The sequence below is a fragment of the Barbatula barbatula genome (genome assembly GCF_947034865.1).
Source record: "Barbatula barbatula genome assembly, chromosome: 1".
In the NCBI taxonomy this organism is placed as follows: domain Eukaryota; kingdom Metazoa; phylum Chordata; class Actinopteri; order Cypriniformes; family Nemacheilidae; genus Barbatula; species Barbatula barbatula.
Genome location: NC_136766.1, coordinates 35,073,076 through 35,098,636, shown reverse-complemented (window position 1 = coordinate 35,098,636; position 25,561 = coordinate 35,073,076). Strand labels below are relative to the sequence as shown.

Sequence of the window (25,561 nt, the reverse complement as noted above, 5' to 3'; positions counted from 1 at the left end):
TCATCATTTTGTCATTTGTAAGAGTATCACGTGCCACATCATGTCGTAATCATGCCACCTAGTGGACCTCACATCTGTACACTCGCATGTTTTCTGCTTTACCATCACATATAATAATAGATTTCTACAATATATAGAAGTTATTCAAAATTGAAATAAGAATGGGTTTAATGTGTTATTGATACAAAGATTCAAGACTACACTATAGTCCTGGTGACTGTTCTCAATGTACCTATACTTTGAATACACCATTTTTTATCTAAAAATCGATATAAAAGCTCAGTTTGATACTCTGATGGTGTCTGCTCCATAAAACACAAGAGCGAATTTTATTACTGTGACAAATAAAGACGAACACTGAGCGAGAATGACTTTATTCAGAGAAACACAGTGAAATAATCTGTGACACGACAACTTAATTTCCTAAACAAATCACTCAAAAAACACCGCTAAAGATGCTATATTACCAACAACCGCATGATTTGATTTGTTGTAAAACATGTTTTGTATAACCGAAGACAAGCACTTTAAAGATATGAATGCAGTCCTTGAAGCGTTTTCTTACTACTGCACAGGAACATATTTAATAACTGAAAGTCATCAGCCTGCCACACTGGTATTAATACCTTTACTGAGGAGGCATCATTACAAGCTGTCAATCACACACAGACACATAACGTCTAAGAATAGGCACAAATAAGAGTCTTTTTTCACCACTATTTCTGTTCTCAACCAAAAATGTAACACAAACCATGTTTTGGAAGTTGCTTTTTTAGTTGTTCTCGTGAGTGCCTACCAGAAACTAAAAGCGTGAAGATGATGATGTTCCGTATAGCGTGCTAATGTCACTGACAGCTTCATTCAGTTATTTATATGTTCCTGTATGTCAAAGGGTCAGAGGTTTGGGTCCGACCCTCACTTTAACCTCATCCACCAGCGGAAGGCCCTCTCCTGCCGGGTCTCCAGGAGCACGTTCCTCCTCCATCTCCAGTCAGAGGATTATATCCTGAACGAAAGAAACAGAATAAACCTAATAAGACTAATAATACACAACACATTGACTCATTTAGGGATTCAGCCTTTTATAGAGATGTTAAATTTAGAAACTGGGACAACAATCTTCCGCTGTGAAATGTAGGGCTACGCTGAAAGAGAAACAGACCTCTCGGATAATAGAAATAGTATAATAGTGCTCTGGTATCCAAAAGGTACAAAGTAAAACACATGACCCCTTTACAGTGTTTATACATCGACTATTTTACGAAAGCGTGACTCAACTAATCAGTCTTTAAAGAACTACATGCTTAGTTATTCTGTTTTTAACTTGTGAAGTAATATTCACGCCCATTCACTGGATTATCCCAAAAAGGATATTTTTCTAAAAAACGTCTTTCTCATGAATAACAAAATGAGTAATATATATTACACTAACTTAAAAACTACAGTATGAGGCGTAAGGCATGTCCTTCATAACACTCATGGTATATAATGATATTGTGAACTTTATCTGGTACACTTAAATAATTATATAATTGTAAGTGTCTGAGTTTTACAACTTTGTCCGGACTTTTCTGGGATATCAGAAATGCATACCACTGTTACGAAGCCTTTGATCTGTCTTTGGTTTCAAAACGGTGGAGGACGAGGCCTCTTCAGTGTTCTGCAGGAAATAAGAAAGATTATGTAAAACCAAAGGCCTGCAGATTTAAGTCTCAGAACGGCGCAAAGTCCCAAACGTCTTACTTGTGCAACTTTTGCGTTGCCTTTGAAACTCTTTCCTTCCTTCATACTTTCCCACTTCTCGATTTTCTGTCGTCTTTTCTCGTCCTCGAGCTACAAAGATCAGATAAACCAGCATGAGCACTAATCACAAGATCTCAAATGCATGGCATGATAACACGTTTCTGCAGCTCACCCTCTTTTGCTTCTCTTTGAATTCTTCAGCTCTGGCGTTCAGTTCTTCTTGCATTCTCTGCCTGGACACCTCGAGAGCCTCCTGACGTCTCGCCACAGATGAGGGGTCTGCGGATAAACGCTAACATGTTCATGTCTGAAATATTTTACGTTTTTCGAGATCAGACATTCTTTATTCTGACCTTGGTTCACCGCTGAGGCAGACTGGCTCTCATTTCCTCCGGATCGCTTCTTACTGAGATGTTGGATGAGAAGATAGACTCCCACGCCGAGAAACAAAAGATACCAGCCATAGTCAGATAGATAAGCAGCAACTGTTGAAAGCGAAATATTATTACAGTAAAGTTTGTTTTTGCAGTACATGTTTGTAGAATATCTTGAAAATAATATACTGTCCAGTTTTTATATAATATAAAGTATGAGAGACTGTGTTAGTCTGACTTTTAGTTAAACTATTATGAATCCAAGCCTTATTCACTATAAAACAGATGAATTATTATAAAGCCATTAGGAACATTAACCAGGTGTGCTTGCACCACTATTAAGAAAAAGACAGAAAATTATAAAATAGTGAAGGTGTGCCAAAAATGATTAAATATTTGTAATAATTAAAAATAAAAACTTGAAGAAAATAAGTATTTTTTTTGGAAAGAGAGGATTCAACAACAATACCTATAAAATATTGAGTTTTTTTGCTAAATGAGAGAACTCTCTTTTTAACATTTTTCATGTTTATTTACTGTGCATTCCAATCAATATCGATCAAACCGCAGTTGGTTTGCCATAATAACAAAAATACAGTTAACTAACACAGTTAAAACATGATTTTAGATTTTTTGAGTCATCTCATTTTGGAAACAAACACATCATATATATATATATATATATATAAAACCAGTTCAATACAAAAATACCTTTGCTAAAACTTTTTTGTATTATATTCATTTAAATTGTTTTTGTTGTGGTATAGTGAACAAAAAGCACCCAACAAGTGTCTATAGTATACTGGACCTAGTGTCCACAGTATTACACTTAGATTTAGAGATCGATGTCATTATTGAATATAGTATTAAAGTAAGAATAACACCGAAATCATGTCGATTAAAGACGTGTTTATACACGTCAATGAAGTGATGTAATGCAGTGTATACTTCAGCTTTACTGTTTATGTGCAAGTCATTCCGTAGTTCATCTCTGCATCCATCTAAAAGTGATGCTAACATTCGAGCCCTTTATAACCCACATCCGTAGAGACGATATCAAACCACCTGATATATATATATTAGATAACTTCATATTATTTGATATCTTAATCAATGCTAAACTGACGCTCGAGTGAACGGCGCTCGCTCGTGTTTACATACCGGATGTGTGAATTAAAGTCAGATCTTGGTTTTGAGGAGGCACATCTTCATTTCTCACATGTGTATCGTCTGTCGCTTCCATCCTCAAATGTGTTATTGTGTTGTTATGAAAATATGTAATAATCACCACATGTTTACAGCCGACGGTTTTAACGATGCTAAACTAAACGCAGCATGGACTTCCGTAGCCGAGACCTCTCAACCAATCAGCTGTGAGATGACGTGTGGCACGCGCGCCAGCTGTACAGATGCCAGCTGGAGACATTACACCGAATACGCACTACATATTATACCTTATAGATTTTTGTCATTATTTATTTTTCCTAATATTTACATATTTTTAGCTTAATGTAGATTATAGAATTAATTCAAATTGAACAAAAATATTAAGGTCTAATGAAACGCCTGGATTCTATTCCTAGTCTTTATTCCCGTTAATGACCCTTAATATCCTATATGGTTTTAATAAAGAACTGTCTTGGAAGGACACCATGTAGTTAAAAACAGCTCATCAAGCATAAATCAGTTTATTTTGCCCAGATTTAAACCAAACAAAATTCACATTATTTTAATAAAAAAAAGTTTAATACACTTTAATTTACAACCAAAACATGTACTGCGTCTCACACAGCTTTGAAAACAACAAAATCACTATGATCCATTAACATGCATTTCTTGCTGCATGTCCTCGCCGTCTCCATTCTCTCCCTCTCCCGCGCCCTGCATGTCACCAAACATCATGACTGATTCCTGCATTTCCTCCTGCATTTCCTCCTCTTCCTCAACCATGTTTGGAGCTCCTAAAAAACAGCAAAAGGTTCAAGAAAAGCCAAATTGCCATTTGATTCGATACTGTCGGGGTGGACACATAGTGATAGTTCGCCTTTCATCTCAATACTTTCTTCCACAGAACACAAAATATATTTTGAAATTGGTAACCGAACGGCACTGGCAACCAGTCACTTCTATTATATGGACGCAAAACCAATACGGGTGCCAGTTAACAACATTCTTCAAAATATCTTATTTTGTGTTCTGTGGAAGAAAGACACTTCGAATGTACATGAGGGCGAGTAAATGATGAACAAATGTTTATCTTTGGGTAAACTAGCACTCTAATGACTTGTATGTTCATTGCCACATGCTCACAAATATAAAAAGTGTTTTTAATCGAGCGTGATAACTTTACCTGATTTCATTTCTCGTCCAGGAATTTGTCCGGACTGCAGAAATCCCTTTAAACGCTCCACTTCAGCCAGTGACGTGGCATTAGCAATAGCATTCTACAGGCACACAAAGCGATACACAAATATGAATAACCCATTACACTAACATTTCAGACAGATATGCACATCTCAGAGGTTGCATCCACTTTTTAGAGAGGTTTCTAAACCCTGCACCTGCATATTGTATAGTCAAATGATCGTTCTATAGTATCACACTATAAAAAGGTTCCCCGTGTTTCACAACTCAGTCCATCACAGTGAGCAACAATTATTTGCATATAATGCCATGCCTTGATAGCTTCAACATCTGCAGCCGAAGGTCCTGTTTTCTTCTCAGCCTGAAGTCCAGCTCCCGGTGTGAACCTAAAAACAGAGCAAATATGGGCTTGAAATCACACACCAGCGTTTCCTTTTACAGCCTTTCAACTTCTGTTCTCCCAACCACAGTGTAGTATCTTCACTTTCTTATCAATATTAATAAACAGATACAAGAGAGAAATGCCTTGAGCTAGCTCTCCTGAGAAACACAGTCGTGTTGTGATTGTTTTGTGTAAGCTTCATTATGTTTCAGGTGGAAATGTGAGCATTGGGTGGCCAAATCTGCACAGATTTTAAAGTGCGTTTACAACCCACTTCCACAGTCCGGTCATTCGGGAGAGCTGAGCTCGATCAAGGACTTTCGTCTTACGTTTTGGTTCGCTTGGCAATATCCTTCGCAAGCTGAGCACCGCGTTTGCCTTTGAACATTTGTTCGGCCTCTTCACGTTCCTACGGCGATACATCAGAAGGTTCAAGCAAACGTTGACAAAACGCTACATCATGGACCAGGGTGCTACACTCCATTGAGAAGTGATTAGTACTAAATAAACACTGAACAATGTGTTTCCAGAAAGAGATTCATGTAGACGAGATCAAACCTCTCAAAGAAACACCAAAACATAAAATTAAACAAACACATCAGACACACACTGCACAAAAACTTCGGTCATGCCCCATCACACCCCGCCCCATTGAACAGAACCATAAACTCATCACAGTCCAACGCTACCTTCAGTTTGACCTTCTGGAAGTCCAGAACACGGATCTGCGGAAGTTTGTTGATGACGTATAATCTGTAATGTTTTTTGTTGGTAACAGGATTTCTGAGCAAACTGAAAAGAAAGTAAAGGTTCGATTATTTGACGTTAACAAGCAGCACGTTACATAAATTGATGGTTAATTCAGGACAGACCTGAGCAGGGTCAATGTTTTCACTGATGCCAGAGGATCCAAATCGCCCTGTTAAACCCACAGATTTATTTTCAGTGAATCGGCTCACAATATTAGATCACGTGAAACACAGGCGTCTAATCTCACCAGCTCTTGGATGTTGTTGCTTGTGAGAACCAGCTCCCTCAGATTTGTTAAAGCCAGCTCCAGGTTCTCTCCAATTCGGCTGCAACACATGCAGGAAAAAAAGCCTTCAAAATGTGTCTATATGAACGATTTTCATGAAAGTACATTTGAATCTTTTCATCTTTTGTCTATACTGGATCAATATAGCCCCTCGGTGCTATGCCACCACTCCCCCCATCATTAACAGAATACTGCAGGTCCTAAAACAAAGATTCGCATCACCGGCGGTAAACCGCGGTATTTAAATTAAACCGCGGTTATCGCTATACGTTTCCGCTAAGGGAACGTGTCTGTCTCACCAAATTCTGTTATTGTTCATCATGAGTGTCTTGAGTCTCTTCAGCAGTGGAAACCCGTCCAGCTTTCTGATCTCATTGTCCGAGAAATCGATGGTATCGAACTGGTCGAGCGTGGCTCCCAGATTCTCCAGCACCGGGATTTTATAACCTGCGGAGACACCACGTGAAGTTTTAATGTAAACACTGTTAAAGAAAAGCGACATTGAGACGCCCGGGCCTGCAGCGTCGACTCACCGCGCAGATCTAACTCTCGGTCCCGCACGGGGTTCGTGTACTGAGCCGCCTGCTCGATTAATTCCGCCGTCAGTTTCACCATGTCGACAGGTGACAAGAAAACAAACTCGAGAAAACTAAAATCAAACTCTGAAGAGAAGTTTATTGTCGTCTGCGTTTCACGCACGCGAAAAGCTGCCGCCAACCGGAAACGTCTGTTCTTCTTTTTTTTCTCGGAGAGGAAGTTGAGTTGCGCTACAGCGCCACCGGGCGGACTGGAGGGATGGACCGGAAACACAAACGTAAACACGTGGATCACTTTTACTAAATGTCAAAACTACTGCAAAAACGCTATAATTTTTATGATATAACAGTAAACATAAAATCTACTACCATGCAAACTCTAATGTATTAAAGCAAAAAGCCGTTTACAAATGCGACGTTTAGATGTGAAGCAGAGTGACTGAAATGAATCATAAGACCGCTGACATGTGTATCAAGTAAACAGGGTCATGTTGATATAAAGCACTAAAACAGTTGAAATTAATGGTTATTGTTGTTTTCTTATAATCTTTATATTATGTTCACAATTCTCAAAGTAAACCTGAAATCATCAGTCTAATAATTTACTGACAATAATAATCTCTGTGCCACAGCTGTAGGGGAGACCGGGTATAGTTGTAACACGGGGAGAGTTGTAACACTACCAATTCCACGAATCGGGGATACGATAGGAGTCATGTGACCATTTCAGTTAAATAAGGCTTCCTTTATGATCCCACATGGAGATTTTTCAGTCTGTGCTGCTATCTCTCCTGAAGCTACAGCAGAAAATCTAATTCTGAGGTAAGAAAGTAAAAAAAAAAAAAAAGATAACATTTTGTTTAGTACTTCTACTGTTGTAGATAATGTTGTATGAGTTATATCAGGTCAAACTGTAGTTTCTCTAGTAAAGAATGGTGTATCAACCTCCTCCCAATTTCAAAGCACCATGCTAATACAGCTAGCTAAAGAATGGGTGACAGTGGCGGGGTAGTTTGTAACACGTGTTTTGAACACACACACACACACACACTGTCATGATTCTGCTGCATCATGTCATGTTTCTCTTAGTGTAGTGGCAGGATCATGACAGAACCTCATGTTTAATGTGGAGAGGCAGTTATTGTTGTAATTGCCTTCCATACGCTCTCTCCAGGTCTCGTCTCTGTTCCCATCCTCTCGTTATTGATTAATGCCCTACACCTGTTTCCCTGTTGATTTGCTCCCTTACTTAATGCCCTTGTGTCTTCTGTCTTGTGCTGGTTCATTGTGGGTTGTGTGGTGAGTTCTTGTGTCTTGTACTCTAGTTTAGTTATTTGTAGTTCATGTCAAAAGTTATTTTAAGTCTTGTTTAAGTGTAGTTAGTTTTAGTCCTGTCTTGTTATTGTATCCATGTTTTGTTATGTTACCCCCACGTGGGTCTTTGTTTTATTATTTATTAAATATGTTAACCCCTTACCCGCTGTCTGCACCTGGGTCCTTTCTCCGTGTCTCACCACTCGAGAATCATGACACACACACACACACACGTACAGACAGACATGCACACACAAATGTTCACATGTACATGCAGAAAAACACACAATATGCTCATGCACTCCCCATATTTTATTTTATTGCAGCCATTCATTTAAAATAAAACTGTTGTTTTGGCATATCACTTGGAGTACCCTAAGTTTTTGTGCATTTTGTCTACCTGTTACAATTTACCCCAGTATGTGTTACAACCTACCCCAGTAGTGGGGTAGGTTGTAACAAAGGACCACCTTGTATTTGTCATCATCTCACAAAGTCTGTGATATAGTTGAATAAATTTAAAGTGTTGTCATTTGTAGTAGACAACTGTGGGTACTTTGCCTAAAAGTTTCAGATGTGTAGCCTAAACAAAAAGGTAGTTTTAGGTCCTGAAGAAAAAAGTGTTACAACCATACCCGGTCTCCCCTACTGATTGATGGATTCTGTCTTATGACTGTTTTTGTAATATGCTGTTACTCTTCATCCCTCAGTATAATGAATTAAAAATGCCCATAAACCTGTCAGTGGTGGTTGTCTAACATGTTTCTTTCACCATACATTTATTATTCAATCAGAATCACACAAGACCTGTGTGTGCGCGCTTGTGTGTGTGTGTGTGTGTGATACGTTCTTGCCTTTTTTACCTTTAGTTAATAAAAAGCAAAAATCAAACCTGCATATCTGCATATTAAAAATGATAAAAAAATCATAGTTCTATCCGAATAACATAATACTCTGAACAAATAAAGAACATATGATTGTGTTCTGTTCAAATAACAGAACAATGAAAATAAAGAAATAACGTGACCTGATATAATCACAATAACCTCTAGGCTAATAATAGATAAATAAGTAAAAAAGTCATTTTTGATAGTTCATGTATTTGTTTTATGACGAATGAAACAACAACAACAACAACTAGACCTGGGGGGTCATTTTCAAAACAAACCATTCGGCAGCCATGTGAGTATCTATGAGCATCTTTTTCCAGTTATGCAAGTTAGTTCAACCTTATAGCATCACATTACAGATATTTAATGTTGACTGCAGTGACCAATATATAAAATGATCACTAGATGGCTCTCAAAGACACAGAAACATCACTTCTCTCTTGAGTCAAACATCCATGTGAGAGTGAGTGGCTCATGTGGTGTGTTGTGACAGACGTTACATTACTTGTTTGGTACTTAAGTGGGTATGCTTTATGTAGAAAGTAATATACAGTAAATGTACTATTAGGATGATGCTTTTAACCAATATTTTCACGTGGACCAAGGTGTGTGCTTTTATGATATTCTTTAGGTGTAACAGTAGTTCACTTTAAGTACACAACCACTTTACAACTAAGGTTTTTGTTTGTGCTTCAACTATACTACAAGTGAATTTACAGGTAGAGGTTTATAGTTCAATACTTAAATAAAGGTGATTCACGATGCCACAGAATAATCTTTTTTGTCTAAATGGTTCCATAAATAACCTTTAACATCCGAATAACCTTTCTGTTTTACAAGGTTCTTTGTGGAAATGTAAGAAATGGATGATCCTTTGAAGAACCTTTAGACTGAATGGTTCTTTGTGGAACCAATAATGGCTCTTCTATGGCATCGCTGTGAACAACCTTTTAAAGAACCTTCATTTTTAAGAATTTAGCACATTTGTAATTAATGAAACGTAACGTAAACTCTCAGTAGACTACTAGTTTTTATACAACAAAGTACTTGTACAGTTATTTTAAGTGAACTCAACACAATAATTTATATGGTATATTGTTACAATATAAACCGAAATCATGTACGTTTATTTGACAGTATTAAATAGCCTGCTCAATCAAAAGAGTAAACACAAATAAGTCTTCATTATAGACCTCTTTGGATGACGTAAACAGTGCTGGTCCAGAAGAACTTCCTTTTTCACAAACGTTTGAACAAAATACAACCAAAAGAAGATTTACAATTTAAAAGATTAAACCAAAGATTAAATTACATGTAAGATAAAAACAAAATAATAATAAAAAAATGAAAACCTTGCAAAGTGGTCTATACTGTAAAGTATATCTCCATCAAAGAACCGAGTACAAGTAGATGAGCTAATATGGGATTGCATTTAAAAAAAGTATGGGGTGGCAGCAACAGTACATGAATAAAGCACCATATAGTTTTGTGTTTTGGCAATAGTTGTGTTTGTGTATCAGCATCATCATTAAAGAGATGATCTATCTGTGAAGAAACACTAACATGCAAGCTCAAGTGAAAGCATTATCTGAGAAGTGTTGTGCGTTAAGTGTTATTCAGAACAGCTGTGCGTGTGTGTGATAGCATCTTCAGGTCACTACGGGTCACACTGTCTAAGACTCGTCTTGAGGACGTGTTCCAAATAGTTCTCTAAATAATTACACGTTCTAATTTGGGAAATCACCGTAAATGATCAAGTGATCATTAGTGTTGAAACGCAGACCACCAGGACAGGCACAGTCCTCGTCCAGATCCGGTCACAAAACACAAGTGCGCTTTTAAACTGCCAACCAACTCCATTGTCTTCCACTTACGTCCAACACAAAACGGTCGCATGTGGACACTCACGTGGAACCTCCGGAGGATTGTGATTGGTTTATTCAATGTAGTTTGTTGTAGTTTTGGTTCATCATCCACAGTTGGTGGCCGAATATTTTGTGTTTTGGCATTTTGTATGAAAAATACGAGACTAACCCAAGCTCACGTGAAAAGGCACAATCTGATGTCAGAACAGTTTTAATAGGCCTAGTTACTAACATATATAGAAAGTCCTGCCGTCCTCAATCACAGGTCAAAATCCAGCCTACTTGCGCCCTAAGCCCCTCCCACTTGGAGGTTGTGGCGTAGGTATATTTTTGACTGCAAATTTACATGTCGGGTGCCTTTTTATTATACATAAATATTATTTTAAGTTATTTTACAATGTAGCTATAACCACAAAGTCACGATGCACTCATTTGTTCTAAGAGAAAATAAATTAAAACTACGAATCTTGCAAAACCATGTGGATTTGTGTGTGCGTTTCAATAAACTTGATGGGGTTTTAAGATAAACAATCCGTAAAAGTATTTGAAAAAATCAGATGCGTGTCAAGATATTGCATCAGTGTAGATGCTGTGTAAAGGTTACTTAAGAAAACAATAAAAGAACAACGGATGACAAAGAAATTGAGGTTTATATATCACTGATGTACCTGTTCCACCTTCAAATAACATAAATGTACAGAACGTTCAGAGTTACATATCAAACTTTTCTCATGTGACCAGTCTCACAAAATCAGTCTCTCTTAACATTCCAATCCATCCCAACGACGACTACAGACGACATCCATCCATTGAATGTGTGTCTCTGGAAACCAGCGCTCCAGATGCTTTCCATCACATACAGCACAATCATCATATCATAAGATCTATTTCACAGCGATGCCTTTGGATAAAAAGTCATTTATGCACGTACTGCATGTTTAAAAAACGGAGAATCTTAAAAATAGATCTGGTTTAAATCAAAACCCTAATGGGGTTTTCTTACGATGAGAATAATGATGTTTCATTCCTATCACACTATACTAGCTTATAATGTACATTAGAGAATACAACAGAAGAAAGAGAGAGAAGAGGTCAGTCCAACGTTTCTCTTGTTGTCTTTCATCCGGCGGTCATCAGACATGTCCTGCAGCAGAACTGACGGAAAAGTTTCTTCTCGCATAACCGATTTGACTTGACCATCTCGCAGAACACTTCATCCGCTGAAAGTGAGACAGAGAGACATAAACCGATCAGAAATGCTTAGAGAGCTAAGGCTGGCGCTTCAGTCGTGGTGCCAAATCTTTCTGGAGCTACACTCACGTTATTATCATTATTTTCAAGTCTGTCAGTCACGTTCGAGCCGTGCATTATCATTTTTGATCCTTTACGTCACTGTGGTCTGAAATCTATCTACTCATTGTGTTCCCTCTCTCCAACCATCAGCGTTTATAGTTTCCAGCTGTGAGTTGTGTGAGAATCTGTGTTTGAGAGAGAAGATCTGAAAGTCCAGTAAAACCTCTCAAAGCTGAATTTGATGCAACATTGTAGTTTCGCCTTTCCGGAACGCTTGCCAATTATTTTGTTTTCATTACACTCGCAAAAACTTGAGATGAGATCTGAGAACGGCGGCATCCACTGATTTGCGGTGGTTTTTTGTCTATAGAAGTGAATGGGTGCCGCCGCTGTCCGGTTACCAACGTTCTTCAAAATATCTTTTGTTTGTGTTCTGTGGAAGAAAAACTTGAGGTGAGCGTGACTAAATAATGACAGAATTAACTTCTGTCTCTTTAAATTTAAGGTCGATTTATACTTCTGCGTCAGACCTACGGCAAAGGCTATGTGTCGGTTTTCGTGTATACTTCTTCGTCGTTGTCCTCATTGTTGTGGACCACGCTAGGATGCCGTGTCCACGGGCGTATGTGGAAATGCGGCGCTATCGCAGACTTTTCTTTTACCTGAAAGGGTGGGGCCGTAGCAGACCAATCACAGCGCTTGTGGACCGCATAGAATTTGCGATACAAAAAAAGCAAAGGAACGTACCGTTGTTACAGGTGGCGTTCATGATGCACGTCCGGCTGGCCAGACTGTATCCGTCCTTACACTGCGTGCAACTCGTACCAGGACCCTGACAGCTCAGACAGTTCTCCTCACATCTGACAAACAGACAAAATACACACAGACATCATCACACAATAGTCCTATAAAATATAAATGACACATTGTATTCTTGCTGTTTAATAAAACAAAAACACACAAGGATCCAATAAGAAGCACGATGAAGATCAAGATTTGAGCTTTATTAGACACAGACTGTAAAAACTTTGAAATAATCCAAAAATAATCTAAATATTGAGAAAATCGCCTTTAAAGTTGTCCAAATGAACTCCTTTGCATTACATATTACTCACAAAATGAATGTTTTTAAATATTTATGGTAGGAAATATATTTATGGAACATGATAGATCAAATCTATAATAATGACCCATACAATGGTTTCAAAGTCTGTGCGACTTATGACAGGTTTCGTGATCAGGGTCACAAGTGATTATGCTTAAGAATAAAAAGGTAAAAAAAAGTGTTGATAAGCATGAAATAAGATAAAAAGAAAAACGATGTAAATACATTACTATAGAAAAATCATTAACATAGAAATATTAGTAAATAATACTGCATAACACCAGGAATGCAGTACACGCAACATTTGATACAGTCTCTATTTATTCGTGTTCACAAAGCACTTGTCTATAATCTTTATAAGCTCAAGCAACCGCTGCAATGCATTCTGGGAATAACTGTAATGCCATTGTCACTCTTCACAGCAGTTTTTTTCAAACTCTGCCTTTAACTGAGACCGTAAGGTGACATGAGTCATATTGTGCCATAAATGGTATATTGGAGCCACGTTTATGGAGCTGAACCTGGTTTAGAGCGCGCTAGTAAATCTGTCCCATATAACCAGCCCAGCAGCCTGCATCCCACAATCTGAAAACATTTAAGTGTAGTCAAGACAATAAAGATTTAAGAATAAATACTGTTGTCTTAAATATGAGAGATGGTTTATTATTACTTCAAATATGAGGGCAATATGAGAACAGCTCTGCAGTCATCCCTCACACTTCTTATGATGTTCAGTCCATGGCATTTTCTGTTTGACCTCAAGGCACTTGTACAGTATTTATCATACGTGTCCGTATGTTCAAGTCCTTCATTCAGGATGGGTTACCCTCAAGGTCACACCTTTCTAACGTTTTATGACTGTCTGCTTTATTTGCCTCCAGTGAACTTCCGTCGCTCTCTCTCATTCTTACCGCAACCACCATCCGTGACCTTAATAAAAGCCTCTATTTGCTTTAGACAACGTTCATAAAGCAAAAGAGCCCGGCATTAGAAACCGTGGAGTGCAGAGGCGGCGTTCCTCTCCCCACATTACAGACATCTTCAGTAAATCTCTCACACAGCCAGAAAGATTCGCCTTCTGCTCTCATCTGTTTGCTTTTATTTGCTTGTATCCACCGAGCAAGTGGTTTCCTTCAAAATACGAACATAAAAACATACATGATCATATCGTACATATGCTAGCTGAAGTCACAAACAAAACACAAATACATCTTAAATCTTGGCCGTACTTCTGTCCATTCATTCATATTTTCTTCATCCATGCGAAGAAATGAGACGCGTTGCTCCTGTTGGTGTCAAAAGATCAAACATATAATGACGGAGAAGTAAATAAAAAGGCTCACTTGCGACACATGCGTTGGGAGTATCCCGTGGATTCTTCTCTGTAGTATCCGGGGGAACAGGTGCGAACGCAGCGCCACTCCTGCTGTAAGAAATGAGTGGCACATTGAATGCACTCCTCCATTCCCGGCCCTGTCAACACAACGCACACACATTACTCTAATGATGCATCTGGAAACGCTTTCACTATTTAGGGTTTAATGGTTTTTGCCAGAGGCAAACGTAAAAAGGCACGACATTAAACCAGAACATCCGGAGGGCTTTCAATGTATTGGGTTCAGCGAGGCGACCCTTCCCGCTTGCTTCCAGGTTTCTTTCCTGTGATGCGTTCACCTCTTAGATTACTACCAAATTGTGAGAATTGATCTTTTTGAGAGAGCACAATAATGTGAATTCCTTTCAAGGTTCAAATGTGTTCGTTCCCACACATTTAACAGACGAATATGTGCTATCAAAACTACCGACACAAAGAATCACGAATCTGTTCTGTAACCCGGTGTCACACCGCAAGTGCCTTCAAACAACGACATGTCTTACAGTAGAAATGCAATGAAATATTTGTTTTAGAACGACGGACAGGTGCAGTGTCCTTTCAGCGTAATGCTTTCTTTTCATGTGTTTCATGTGTTATTCTGTCCATTGATTTCCCGTCGTGTCTATAACATCTCCGCGCATCAGAGGAGTTTGAAAGCAAACAGCTTGTGTGTTCTCAGTCGTCTCTGGTAAGTGTGAGCTATAATGAAGTAAGTTAATTAACTTCTACGGCTGAGCAGAAACACCCGTGAAAACAATATAATCAGTTTATGTTTGAGTCTATCCATCTGAATTGGTTCTGCCCCGGTGATGGGGATGTCTGGCAAACGTTGTGTTCTGCAATCTGTTCATTTGTCGGCTTCTGAATTCACTGTATTTCATCTATTTGTGACTTCAATTTGATTCTGCTCTGAATTCATAATAAGAACAGAAGGATCAAACCAAGACTAAACAAAAGAACAAAAACTTCTAATGTACAAAAATCTGTTTCTTGTTTTGCAGATGCTGTTAGAATAGATCAATTCTATTGCATGTGGTCGTCACGCTTGAAACTGCCGTTTGTAGGTCATGCAGTAGAAAGCATTTAGGTGCAATTCATTTAAATACAATAGAGTTGATTAGAGTAGAATCCAGAGAACAACATTGCTTTCCTGTGGCTTAGTGCTTAGAGCAGGGCGCTAGCAATGCCGAGGTCATGGGTTCGACCGCAGGGATTGAACATACTCAAAGACCCTCCCAAAAATGTTATAGTATCATGCAATTTAAGTTGCCTTGGATAAAAGCGTCTGGCAAATGCAAATGAATAGAAAGACCCTTACAGAATAGAAAGGAGGTAACTGAGCTAAAGAATAGAGTACATTAGAAACAGATCAGAATAAATATTAAAGAATAGAATAGATGATCAGAACAGACTAAACATCATAGAACAGAACCGAATGAACATTATAGAAAAGAACAGAATGAATATTATAGAATAGAATAGAATCAGACCTGTGCATGTGGAGCAGGAGACATGGCATAGGCTGCATTTCATTTCCTCCAGGTTGAAATAAGTCCCATTGTCACACTCAGGAACACAGGTCATTCCTGCCAGACTTTAATCAGAAGAGAACGACAGAAAGATTAAAAGCAAACATTCACAGTCATGTTTTCACAGTTTCAACATTACATCCAACTGTACATTTACTATTAAAACCAGATGCAAGTCACAAGTGTGATGTGTATTTCTGTCTGCATCTGTGAAATGTATTTGTTTGCGTTCAGGTATGTGAACACAAACGAATACAACCACATCATTTATATGCTTTATAGTTATGTATATGCATAATTTACATGCTATAATTTATAAACAACTACATAATTTATATGTCATATATCATCACTGCATGTGGAACTGAAATCTCGAATCTCCAAAACTGTCACTTTACAGGAAATAAATCAATAATCAAAGTTGACATGCTATCATTCAATACTCTTTATTGTTTAATATGTGCAAATCAAACAAACACGAAGGGTGACCAACAGTAATGATTTATGAGAAAAATCTAACAAAATGTGATTTCAGTCCTACAGCGAAGCTATATTGCAGTTAAACGTTATTTAATATGCAGACCTCAAATGCACATTACAGCATTTTTTGTTGTTTTTGAGGATCTGCGTGAAAGGGGATTGCTTTGAAAACGTTGTACGTATGCGAAAACTAAAGGCATCATGAGCGAATCTGATAATAGATTAGGCTTGAGAAAGAGCGAACGGAGTACGTGAAACTAAAAGCTTCAAGACATGCAGACTGAAATATCTTAATATACAAACCACAGTGCATGACAGTACGATATATGACCCTTACAGATAGAATACCGTAGACGGGTCACAGCGTAAAGCATGCAGCATTTTAGCCTAGACACGACCAGGCAGCCTTTCAAGAACTAAAGCCTTATGTGCCTCAGTCCTCTCGCTCTAAACCACAGCAAAGCCGTCAAGCATAAAGATGACCAGATGTACCCTAAATGTTCTAAAACTCAAAGTCTGACTTTCTTCTGTCATTTAATCCAAACTCCTCCCGTATGTTCATAACTCACTATAGGCTACAATAAAAACACGCTGGCATGCGAGATAAAGTTGAGAGGTTACGAGAGATGCAAATGCTCAATAACCCCAAAACATTTGGTTTTCATTACATGCTTCTCTCTAATCAACAATCCGGCTACAATGATCAAATAATACCGGAAAACATTGCAAAGTACCACAATCTGAAGCCATTATAGTTCAGAACAAGACACGCAAACATGCTGGCAGTAACAAGACTTTGTATCTGGAACTTTTTGTGGTTATTGAGCAAGTACATAAAAATCTTTTCTAACTAACGATTCTCAACAGTTAGTTTATGATAATTATTTATCATTCGAGCCGTCTAGTGAGATTTTGTGGGAAATGTCAATTTGATGTCATTTGACGTCAACATATTTAGATAAGTATGTAAATGAACCTGCAATTGTATGTTTTAAACAGAGATGGTGACAGAGAGGCAAGCTGTGGACTTTAGCACAAATACGAAAAACTTCTTTAAATAAGCTCCATACCTCTCTTTTTCTTAGCAGACTGTCAACAGTTCCCTAAAAGGTGCCATTCCCTGTGATTTTAAAACTTTAGTTAGTGTGTAATATAAATAAAAAGTATCCGTAAAATGATAAAGTTCAAAGTCCAAAGCCAAGCGAGATATTGTCTTTAACAGAATTCGCTTTTCAAGGACTACAGAGAACGGCTGGAATCGGACTACAGCCCTTTACTTCCCGGGTACATGATGTCACTATTCCGAGTTCTTGGATAATCTCCGCCCACAGGAATATGCCAAGAAAGGGGCGGGCCTTCCTTAGAGAAGAGGAGGAGCCACTGGAGTTGTGTTTGCTCATCAGCGATTGTAAACATTTAACTAAGTTACGCGCTAAACTACTTTCACTTTCATCGCAGTCCTACAGCTGGTAAAAACTATATTTAATCAGTTTTAAATTAAAGTTGAATCATGGTGACTGGCAGAATATACAGTATAGGGTTCAGTCAAAAATGTTGATGAAGAAAATGATTTCATCTTTCAGAATGAATTACCCGAAGCCACTGTGACATGCTGTACATCTGTCTGCATCTCTGAAGCATTTTAAACAGTTCTCATGACACTTCAGACACCGCCTCTGACCTGAAACACACACAGACAAACCTTATGGTTTTGTGGTCACGTATAGAGTTAAAATATAGACATTTCACATACAGTGAGAGCCAGAGAGACATTCAAACTGTAAATGTTTTTTATTATCTAAAATTTCTGCCATTTTACAGAAAATATCTGGAGATCTGGCTGCAGTTCATACATGTGTACGTGCAATTTATATCCACTCAAGAAAAATCTGCTCCACGTGCGCAGCTTCGCATGTGTTCAACGGCTGAGACACAAACAGCAAAGTCAAAGTCGCGACTGGATTTGATCATCTCTCTACACAACACAGGTGGAGAGTCAAAGAAGGCCGTCCACACGCTCTTTTGTGGAGAAAACAGGAGCCGCCCCATCCCAACATCTGTTCTAAGTGAAATAAAAACACATGCATACGTATAATCCTAATCTTCTGCTTCCAGAGGATCACTGACCTCATCTGATTTCTCCTAGACGCCGATAAGATTACTTTACAGTCTGTCTCAGATATTTCTCCGGAGAGAACGAGTCAGGAATCTCAAATTTGTAAGCAATACAACAAAACTGGGGCGATATCGAGCAGATTTCTTCCGGGCCAGTGAACGGTACTGCAGACTCTCACCGGTCAACAAACTCATGATGAGTGTAATGACCGTGCGTCCCTCACCCTCATCGTGGTAATAGCCGGCAGGACAGCTTTCCGCGCAGCTGTTCTCCTCTGAGTTATAGTAAAGTCCTCTCCTGCACGACCTGCATTCATTGGCTCCACGTCCGACACACTTCTCACAGCCCCGATTACAGCGTCTACACCGCCTGGCATCTCTGTCTTCAAAGTAACCCAGTGGACAGTGACTCACACACGTCCTATGATCAAAGAGGTAAACATGCCATCATGTTCATGAGACTCAACGTGTCGGGATGGAGCTCATGATAAATAAATGAAAAGGGGAACAGGTGTTGAAACGTGTCATGGGTGCAGACCTGCCAGTCTTGATACTGTCGAGACTGAAGTGAACACAGTTCAGACAGTGATCAGCGGCTGGTCCGTCACATCCTTGATCTCCGCATTCATGATGACACGATCCTGAAATACAGTCACAAAACAACCTTCACCTCATGACACCAGAAACATTGCGCTGATGCTGCGCGGACACTAGTCTTTATACAACGCGAGCTGCGCAGACACACGTCTTCTTTATACAACGTGGGCTGCGCAAACACAAGTCTTTAAAAACGCAGATGCTCAGACAGGAGTTATCTTTATACAACACGGGCTGCGAAGACACACGTCTTTTTTATACAATGCGGACTGCGCAGACACAAGTCTCTATATATAATGCAAGGTTATGATAGTTTTGTGATAAATAGATAAGTAGAAAATGCTGTCGCTTGAAACTATTTTTCTTTAAAACGAATTCCGGGAAAAGAATTATAAAGTATAAAGCTCAGACTTTGATAATAAGAGCATTAAAGTCTCAGCATTTTACATAATTCCGCAAGATTTTTACACAGAAAACATGCGCCGGGTATGACGAACATTACCATTATATTCCTCCTCTTCCTCCTCTTCCGGCTCAGTGATGCCTGGCAATGAATCAGGAATTTTCATCTCTCTTCCTGCTGTGGGAATCTCTAACATCCTTGAGCGAGAGTGATGGGAATTCTGGGATTGGTAGGGGTGCTCAGACGTGCCGTGAAGGATTAGTGTCCACTCCTTCAGCTTACCTGAGAGAGGAGAAAGAGACGGAGCGTTGAAGCACCACAGATGAAGATCTGTTCTGCATTACAATGAATCTGATAACGGCAAACCAGAAACAGACTAAACATAAACCCGCCTAAACTAAACAAAAAGCAGAAACGTTGCCGTTCAGGTAGGTAACATACTCGACACCAGTATGTAAACACCCTTTCAATAAAAAGCAAAAGATCTAGACCACAGTGCAGCATATGGACGCCACGAACCGCTCGACTCTACAGATCTGTTATATCACTGTTAGAGACACAGTTCACCCCAAAACACTTTCTTCTTCAGAACACAAAAGAAGATATTTTGAAGAATGTTAAAAACCAAACCAACTTCCATTGTATGAACACAAAACCTGTGCAAAAGACCCACGCTTAGGAGATTACCCACCGGAAGGTAATAGGGATATTCGCTACTCCCTAGAGGAGCTTTGTTATGAAGGCGAGTATTGCTCGTCCGGATGTAACGGAATCATCCGTGCCATGTTAAACACAGTGTGCTCATGTGCGTCTAATAAGAGCAAACCACATCTGCACACATCTGCACACAGCTGCATTCCTCAAGAATCTTTGGAACGCTGGCTCTCCCTTCTGGTGATTTGTTATTGTGGGAAGAATAAAAGGTTTCAGTTGATTCAACGCTCCCTGTTGTGTTCTGACCGACACCCCGGTTCACTGCTATATTCATCCAAACTAGCCCCTGCCCTCTCAGAGTAGTTCTTCGCTACATTTGTGGTCCTTCGAGCCGGATAGCAGTTGTGCCGGGAGTATGCAGCTGAGCGATGGAGCAACGTGGGCTATGCCTGCCCGGCCTTAGCGCCAAACAAGACAACCAGAGTATTTACAAGATTATGTGGTCGGAGCAGCACCACCAAGGAGGTCTAGCCCAACACGTTACAGTACGCCCTCCTTCACATCCGGAGCCGCTGAGTGGATCCCACAGTCTCATGTTACATGGAACAAGACCCCTTACATGAGGGATGAGTCCTTCACCGACTCAGGGGAGCATCCCCTAGACACGGACCTAGCATGGTCACGCGCCATACCTACCTTTACCCGAGAGCCGAGAGTAGAATGCCGCACACGGTCCGCAGAACCGTGGCCGATGCCTCCGCCCTTCAGGTCCGATGACTTCCAATTAAGGGAAGAAGAGGAGCTTGAAGAATTACCACCACCGCCATGGCCACCATCTGAGTACCCTTCTGTGCCCTCAAGGGTGGAGGAGAACAGAGTGATTAACATGATAGATAGGATGATGAACGAGCTGTAGCTCATGAGAGACAAAGCAGTGCCCGGCGCATCAGCTCCTGATCTCCAGCACTCTCACCAATGCGATCCTTCCTCATACAGATTACGTAAGGAACACTGTGATGCACGGCCTCGAACACAGAGGTCAGGATCCTTCTTGCCTATGTCTCACGCAGAGCAATTCCCAACTAGAGTCGACATGAGCTATCCGCACCACGCTCGAGGCTTACCTCAGTCGCCAGGAGGAGGAATGTCACTGGGAAGAAGAGAATACCAGGGACCAGCACCAAGAATCCCCCTATTCATTCATAAAGACCCGATGGAGTTCTCCAGGCTGAAGCTAGCCCTAACCATCTTCTACCTGTTGATGCCCCTGAGCTCTTCAAGTACCAGGTCCTTGTGGACCATGTGAAGCTCGAGGAAGCCTGCCTAATAGCTGATTCCTTTATAAACTCACTCCAGCCTTACACAGACACAATGGCACCCCTGACAGAGAAGTTTGGCCAGCCGCATCATGTAGCCCTAAAGAGGATTGCGACCATCATGGACTCACCTGAGATCAGACGTGGAGATTTAGCAGCCTTTGAAAGATTCTCACTGCATGTACAGTCACTGGTGGGCATGTTAAAGACATTGGGTCCAGATGGAGATGTGGAGCTAAGATGTGGTTTTCATGTAGCTCGGCTCCTCTCCAAGCTTCCAGCAGAGATGAGAGCGAACTTCCGGCGTCAGATGTTCCACGGTCATGGGCATACCCACACGTTACGTGATCTGGCAGACATTCCCCTTGAACCCTTCGAGCATGTGAAACCACTTGTGCTGATCGGGGCTGACTATCCCCATCTACTCACCCCGGTTGAGCCGGTGAGATTGGGACCGCCAGGAGGACCGGCAGCTGTCCGCACTAGGTTGGGGTGGGCCCTCCAAGGACCTGCGCAGCTCAAACAGTGGACAATGGGCACAAGGCAGTGTCTCTTCACCAGTGTTTCTCCCCAGACCGATTTAGCACAGGATGTAGAGAGGCTCTGGAAGATGGATGTGCTGCCCTACCAGACCAGCACACTGGTGAAACGATCAAAGCAAGATCAGGAAGCAGTGGAGCTCCTCGAGACAAAGACAAGGCGAATAGATGTTGCAGGTGTACTCCAGTATGTCACCCCACTGCTGCGTAAACGAGGTGTTCCCACCCTCAGTGCACCTAAAGAGGCAGTCCTACCAAGTCTCAGAGGTCTGGAGAGGCGTCTAGAGAGAGAGACCCCCAAAGGGCTAACGAGTACTGTTCCGCAATCCACAAGCTGGTGGAAGCAGGTGCTGTCAGAAAGATTGATCCACAGGAAGCCTCACTCACGGAGGAATCTTGGTACATACCCCACCACCTAGTGAGCCACAACGGGAAGAACCGCCTAGTCTTCAACTGTTCATACCAGTTCCAGGGTAGGAGCCTTAATGATGCCCTCCTTCCCGGTCCTACGCTGGGACCATCCCTGCTTGGGGTTCTGCTGCGCTTCAGAGAGCAGGCTGTAGCCATCAGTGGAGACATCCGCAGCATTTTTCACCAAGTTCGACTCCCTCCTTAAGATCGAGCACTCCTCAGGTTTCTTTGGAGGGACATGAGGCGTAACGAACCCCCAGACATCTTTGAGTGGCAAGTTCTGCCGTTTGGTACTGCGTGCTCACCATGCTGCGTTACTTTTGCTTTCCAGAAGCATGCGAGAGACCATGGTGGACCAGACGGAAAAGTCAGGCAATCGGTGGAGCAGTATTTTTATGTGGACAACTGTCTCCAGAGTGTGCCCACAGCCGAGGAGGCCAAGGACCTGGTGGACCGACTCCGAGAAGTCTTAGCCGCAGGCGGGTTCGAGATTTGTCAATGGGCCTGCAACGTGCCTGATGTCCTTAAGCACCTACCCAGAGAAGCCAGGTCTGATGGTATGGAGAGGTGGCTGTCACACAACAAGTCTAGCCTGGCAGAGCCAACCCTCCGACTCAGCTGGTATTGGGAAACCGACACCTTAGGCTACAAGATCCGACCATTGGACTATGGATCATTGACTATGAGGAACGTGTACAAGGTGCTAGCCCGGCAGTACGATCCCCTAGGGTTTATCTCACCCTACACGACTCGAGCTAAACTGATCGTCCAGCGCATGTGGGACAAACCCCGTGATTGGGACGACCCGATTCTTCCCTCTGACCTGCAGAAGACATGGGAGGAATGGGAATCAGAGTTGCCTTTGCTGTCCCGCATCTCCTTACCTCGTGCATATGTTCCCGCACATGCAGATCAGAATGTTGTATCCAGATATATTCACGTATTCAGTGACCCCTCCGAAAGGGCTAACGGGGCGGTATCTTACTTGAGAACCGAAGATACTAAAGGTGAAGTCTACCTGGCATTCCTAGCGGCTAGATCCAGAGTGGCCCCCCGCCAGCAACACTCGATTCCCCGCCTCGAACTCTGCGGTGCATTGTCAGCCGCCCAGCTTGCCCAGACTATAAAGAAGGAGCTGAGCATCAGTACAGATGGGACAATCCTCTGGAGTGACTCAACTACGGTGCTCACATGGTTGAAGTCAGAGTCTTGCCGCTTCAAGGTCTTCGTCGGTACGCGCATAGCCGAAATCCAAGAGCTTACAGAGCAAAGTTCATGGCGTTATGTGGACTCCATACAGAACCCAGCTGATGACGTCACGGGAGGCAAGACCTTAGCAGAGTTAGCCATGCCTAATCGTTGGAGCCAAGGGCCAACTTTTCTCCTCAAAGGACCCGACGACTGGCCCACCTGGCCGGGCATGGAACCCAAGCATGACATGGCAGAATATAAGAAGCTGACGACATGCAGGGTGATTAACCGATTGGATGGAACAGAGACCCTGCCAGTGCACTCACTGTCATGGAAAGATATGGTGCATGGGGCGGCAGGACAGGAGCCGTTGAGCACAGCCGACTATCAGAAAGCAGAGATGATGATTTTCAAGAGAGTCCAATCTGAGTGCTTCGTAGAGGAGTTGCGCCACCTGAGGGCAGGGAAGGCACTGCTCAGGAGCAGTCGCATACTTAACCTCTCACCGGAGTTAGATCCTAAGGAGGATATTATACGAGTGGGAGGACGACTCCGACGTGCTGAGTGGTTAGATTCGGCTTTCAAGCACCCCATTGGGTTGGACCCCTCTCATTCAGCCACAAAGCTTCTTATCCGGGATTACGGTGCCCGCCTCTGTCATCCAGGCCCTGAGCGAGTATTTGCAGAATTGCGCCATACCTTCTGGGTTCTTCGTGGCAGAGAGGCCGTCCGGAAGGTGCAACATCAATGCGAGGAGTGCCGAAGATGGAAGTCCAAGCCATTGATCCCAAAAATGTCCGACCTACCTGAAGCCCGTCTGCGTCTACACAAGCCCCCGTTCTTCTCTACAGGTGTCGACTGCTTTGGACCTTTCCACGTCAAGATGGGACGGCGTTCAGAGAAGAGATGGGGAATCATCTATAAGTGCCTTACCACCCGAGCGGTGCATTTGGATCTCTTGCACAGTATGGATGTGGATTCCTTCCTGATGAGCCTCAGATGGTTTATTGCTTGCCGAGGAGCTCCTGCAGAGCTCTATTCAGACCGGGGGACGAACTTTACGGCTGGTGAGAAGGAGCTACGTGAGTCCTTCAATAGCATGTCCTCAGATCTACAACAACTACTGGCTGAATAGAAAATGTATTACCGCTTCAACCCCCCTGCAGCTCCTCACTTCGGGGGGACGTGGGAAAGAGAGATCAAGTCTGTGAAGTCTGCCCTGTGTACCGTCATAGGGGCTCTACCTATCTCTGAAGAGGTGCTCCATACTACTTTGCTGGAGGTAGAGGCCATCCTCAACGCAAAACCTCTGGGCTATACCTCATCTGAGATGGCCGACCTGGATGGAGTAACCACAACGTCCTTCTGATGGGGCGGCTAGATGGATCACTGCCGCAGGTGGTGTACATTTCTCAAAAATATGAAATATTTCTAAACAGACAAAAAAGTGCTTTGCATCATTTTCAGTCACCCTATACTTCTTTCTATGGCAAAATTGTTTCAGGGGGTCACATGCGGTGTTCATATCAATGACAAAACTGAAGTAAGGTGTCGTACAGACTTCTCAAGTGTTTTCCACACTCCTGAAGAAACGGTACCAATCCACACGATGCTTACCCAACACCTCTGGATTACGCAGCTGAGAGGGTGAGTCGGTTATCTCCAGGGTCCACGTGCCCTCCGCTCTCTCACCCCAGCAATGCACAGTCATGAACTCCCAGTTCCTAAAGCCCTCGTTGGAGTTATCAAACGATCTGGAACACAAACAGAAATATTAAACGTTCGAGAAAGAGTAACAGCTTTCTCTGCTTTACCCACCGATCATTGGTCAAAAACTGCGTACAGACCTGTCGACTACACACGAGCACTGATCCTGATAGCACACTACATCTGCCAGACGTCTATTTGACGTCTGCAGTACATCTCGGAGACGTCTGCTGTCAGATGTCATATAGACGTCTAGAAGACGTCTGTGAGATGTTTATGATTTAGAATGAATCTTAAACTGCTCTTTCTAGGATGTTTAGCAGACGTCTTACAAACGTATAC

General features: G+C 41.6%; 3 protein-coding genes across 3 annotated transcripts in view; all 3 read right to left on the bottom strand.

Annotated features, from left to right (window-relative positions):
- Window position 1: 1 nt before the first annotated feature.
- selenos (selenoprotein S) lies at window positions 2-3,538 on the bottom strand. The gene is made up of 6 exons (XM_079463186.1): window positions 3,279-3,538; window positions 2,097-2,228; window positions 1,916-2,022; window positions 1,744-1,833; window positions 1,594-1,660; window positions 2-1,006 (listed from the first exon to the last, which is right to left on the bottom strand). The coding sequence occupies exons 1-6, from the start codon at window positions 3,358-3,360 to the stop codon at window positions 927-929; spliced, it is 558 nt and encodes a 185-aa protein (XP_079319312.1). The 5' UTR covers window positions 3,361-3,538; the 3' UTR covers window positions 2-926.
- A 248-nt stretch (window positions 3,539-3,786) lies between these two features.
- On the bottom strand, window positions 3,787-7,063 carry snrpa1 (small nuclear ribonucleoprotein polypeptide A'). Its single transcript, XM_079463054.1, has 10 exons — window positions 6,805-7,063; window positions 6,433-6,686; window positions 6,199-6,346; window positions 5,861-5,939; window positions 5,736-5,782; window positions 5,553-5,655; window positions 5,193-5,272; window positions 4,795-4,867; window positions 4,468-4,561; window positions 3,787-4,078 (listed from the first exon to the last, which is right to left on the bottom strand). The coding sequence occupies exons 2-10, from the start codon at window positions 6,512-6,514 to the stop codon at window positions 3,930-3,932; spliced, it is 855 nt and encodes a 284-aa protein (XP_079319180.1). The 5' UTR covers window positions 6,515-6,686; window positions 6,805-7,063; the 3' UTR covers window positions 3,787-3,929.
- Window positions 7,064-11,135: 4,072 nt separating this feature from the next.
- pcsk6 (proprotein convertase subtilisin/kexin type 6) overlaps window positions 11,136-25,561 on the bottom strand; it is a 41,618-nt gene continuing 27,192 nt past the window's right edge. Inside the window, exons 13-21 of the mRNA XM_079464717.1 lie at window positions 25,130-25,266; window positions 19,501-19,683; window positions 18,940-19,042; window positions 18,626-18,822; window positions 17,880-17,967; window positions 15,768-15,871; window positions 14,246-14,375; window positions 12,545-12,657; window positions 11,136-11,724 (exon numbers count right to left, since the gene is read on the bottom strand). Of these exons, the coding sequence (XP_079320843.1) occupies window positions 11,624-11,724; window positions 12,545-12,657; window positions 14,246-14,375; window positions 15,768-15,871; window positions 17,880-17,967; window positions 18,626-18,822; window positions 18,940-19,042; window positions 19,501-19,683; window positions 25,130-25,266 (1,156 nt within the window). The 3' untranslated portion in view covers window positions 11,136-11,623. The remainder of the gene's footprint in view (window positions 11,725-12,544; window positions 12,658-14,245; window positions 14,376-15,767; window positions 15,872-17,879; window positions 17,968-18,625; window positions 18,823-18,939; window positions 19,043-19,500; window positions 19,684-25,129; window positions 25,267-25,561) is intronic.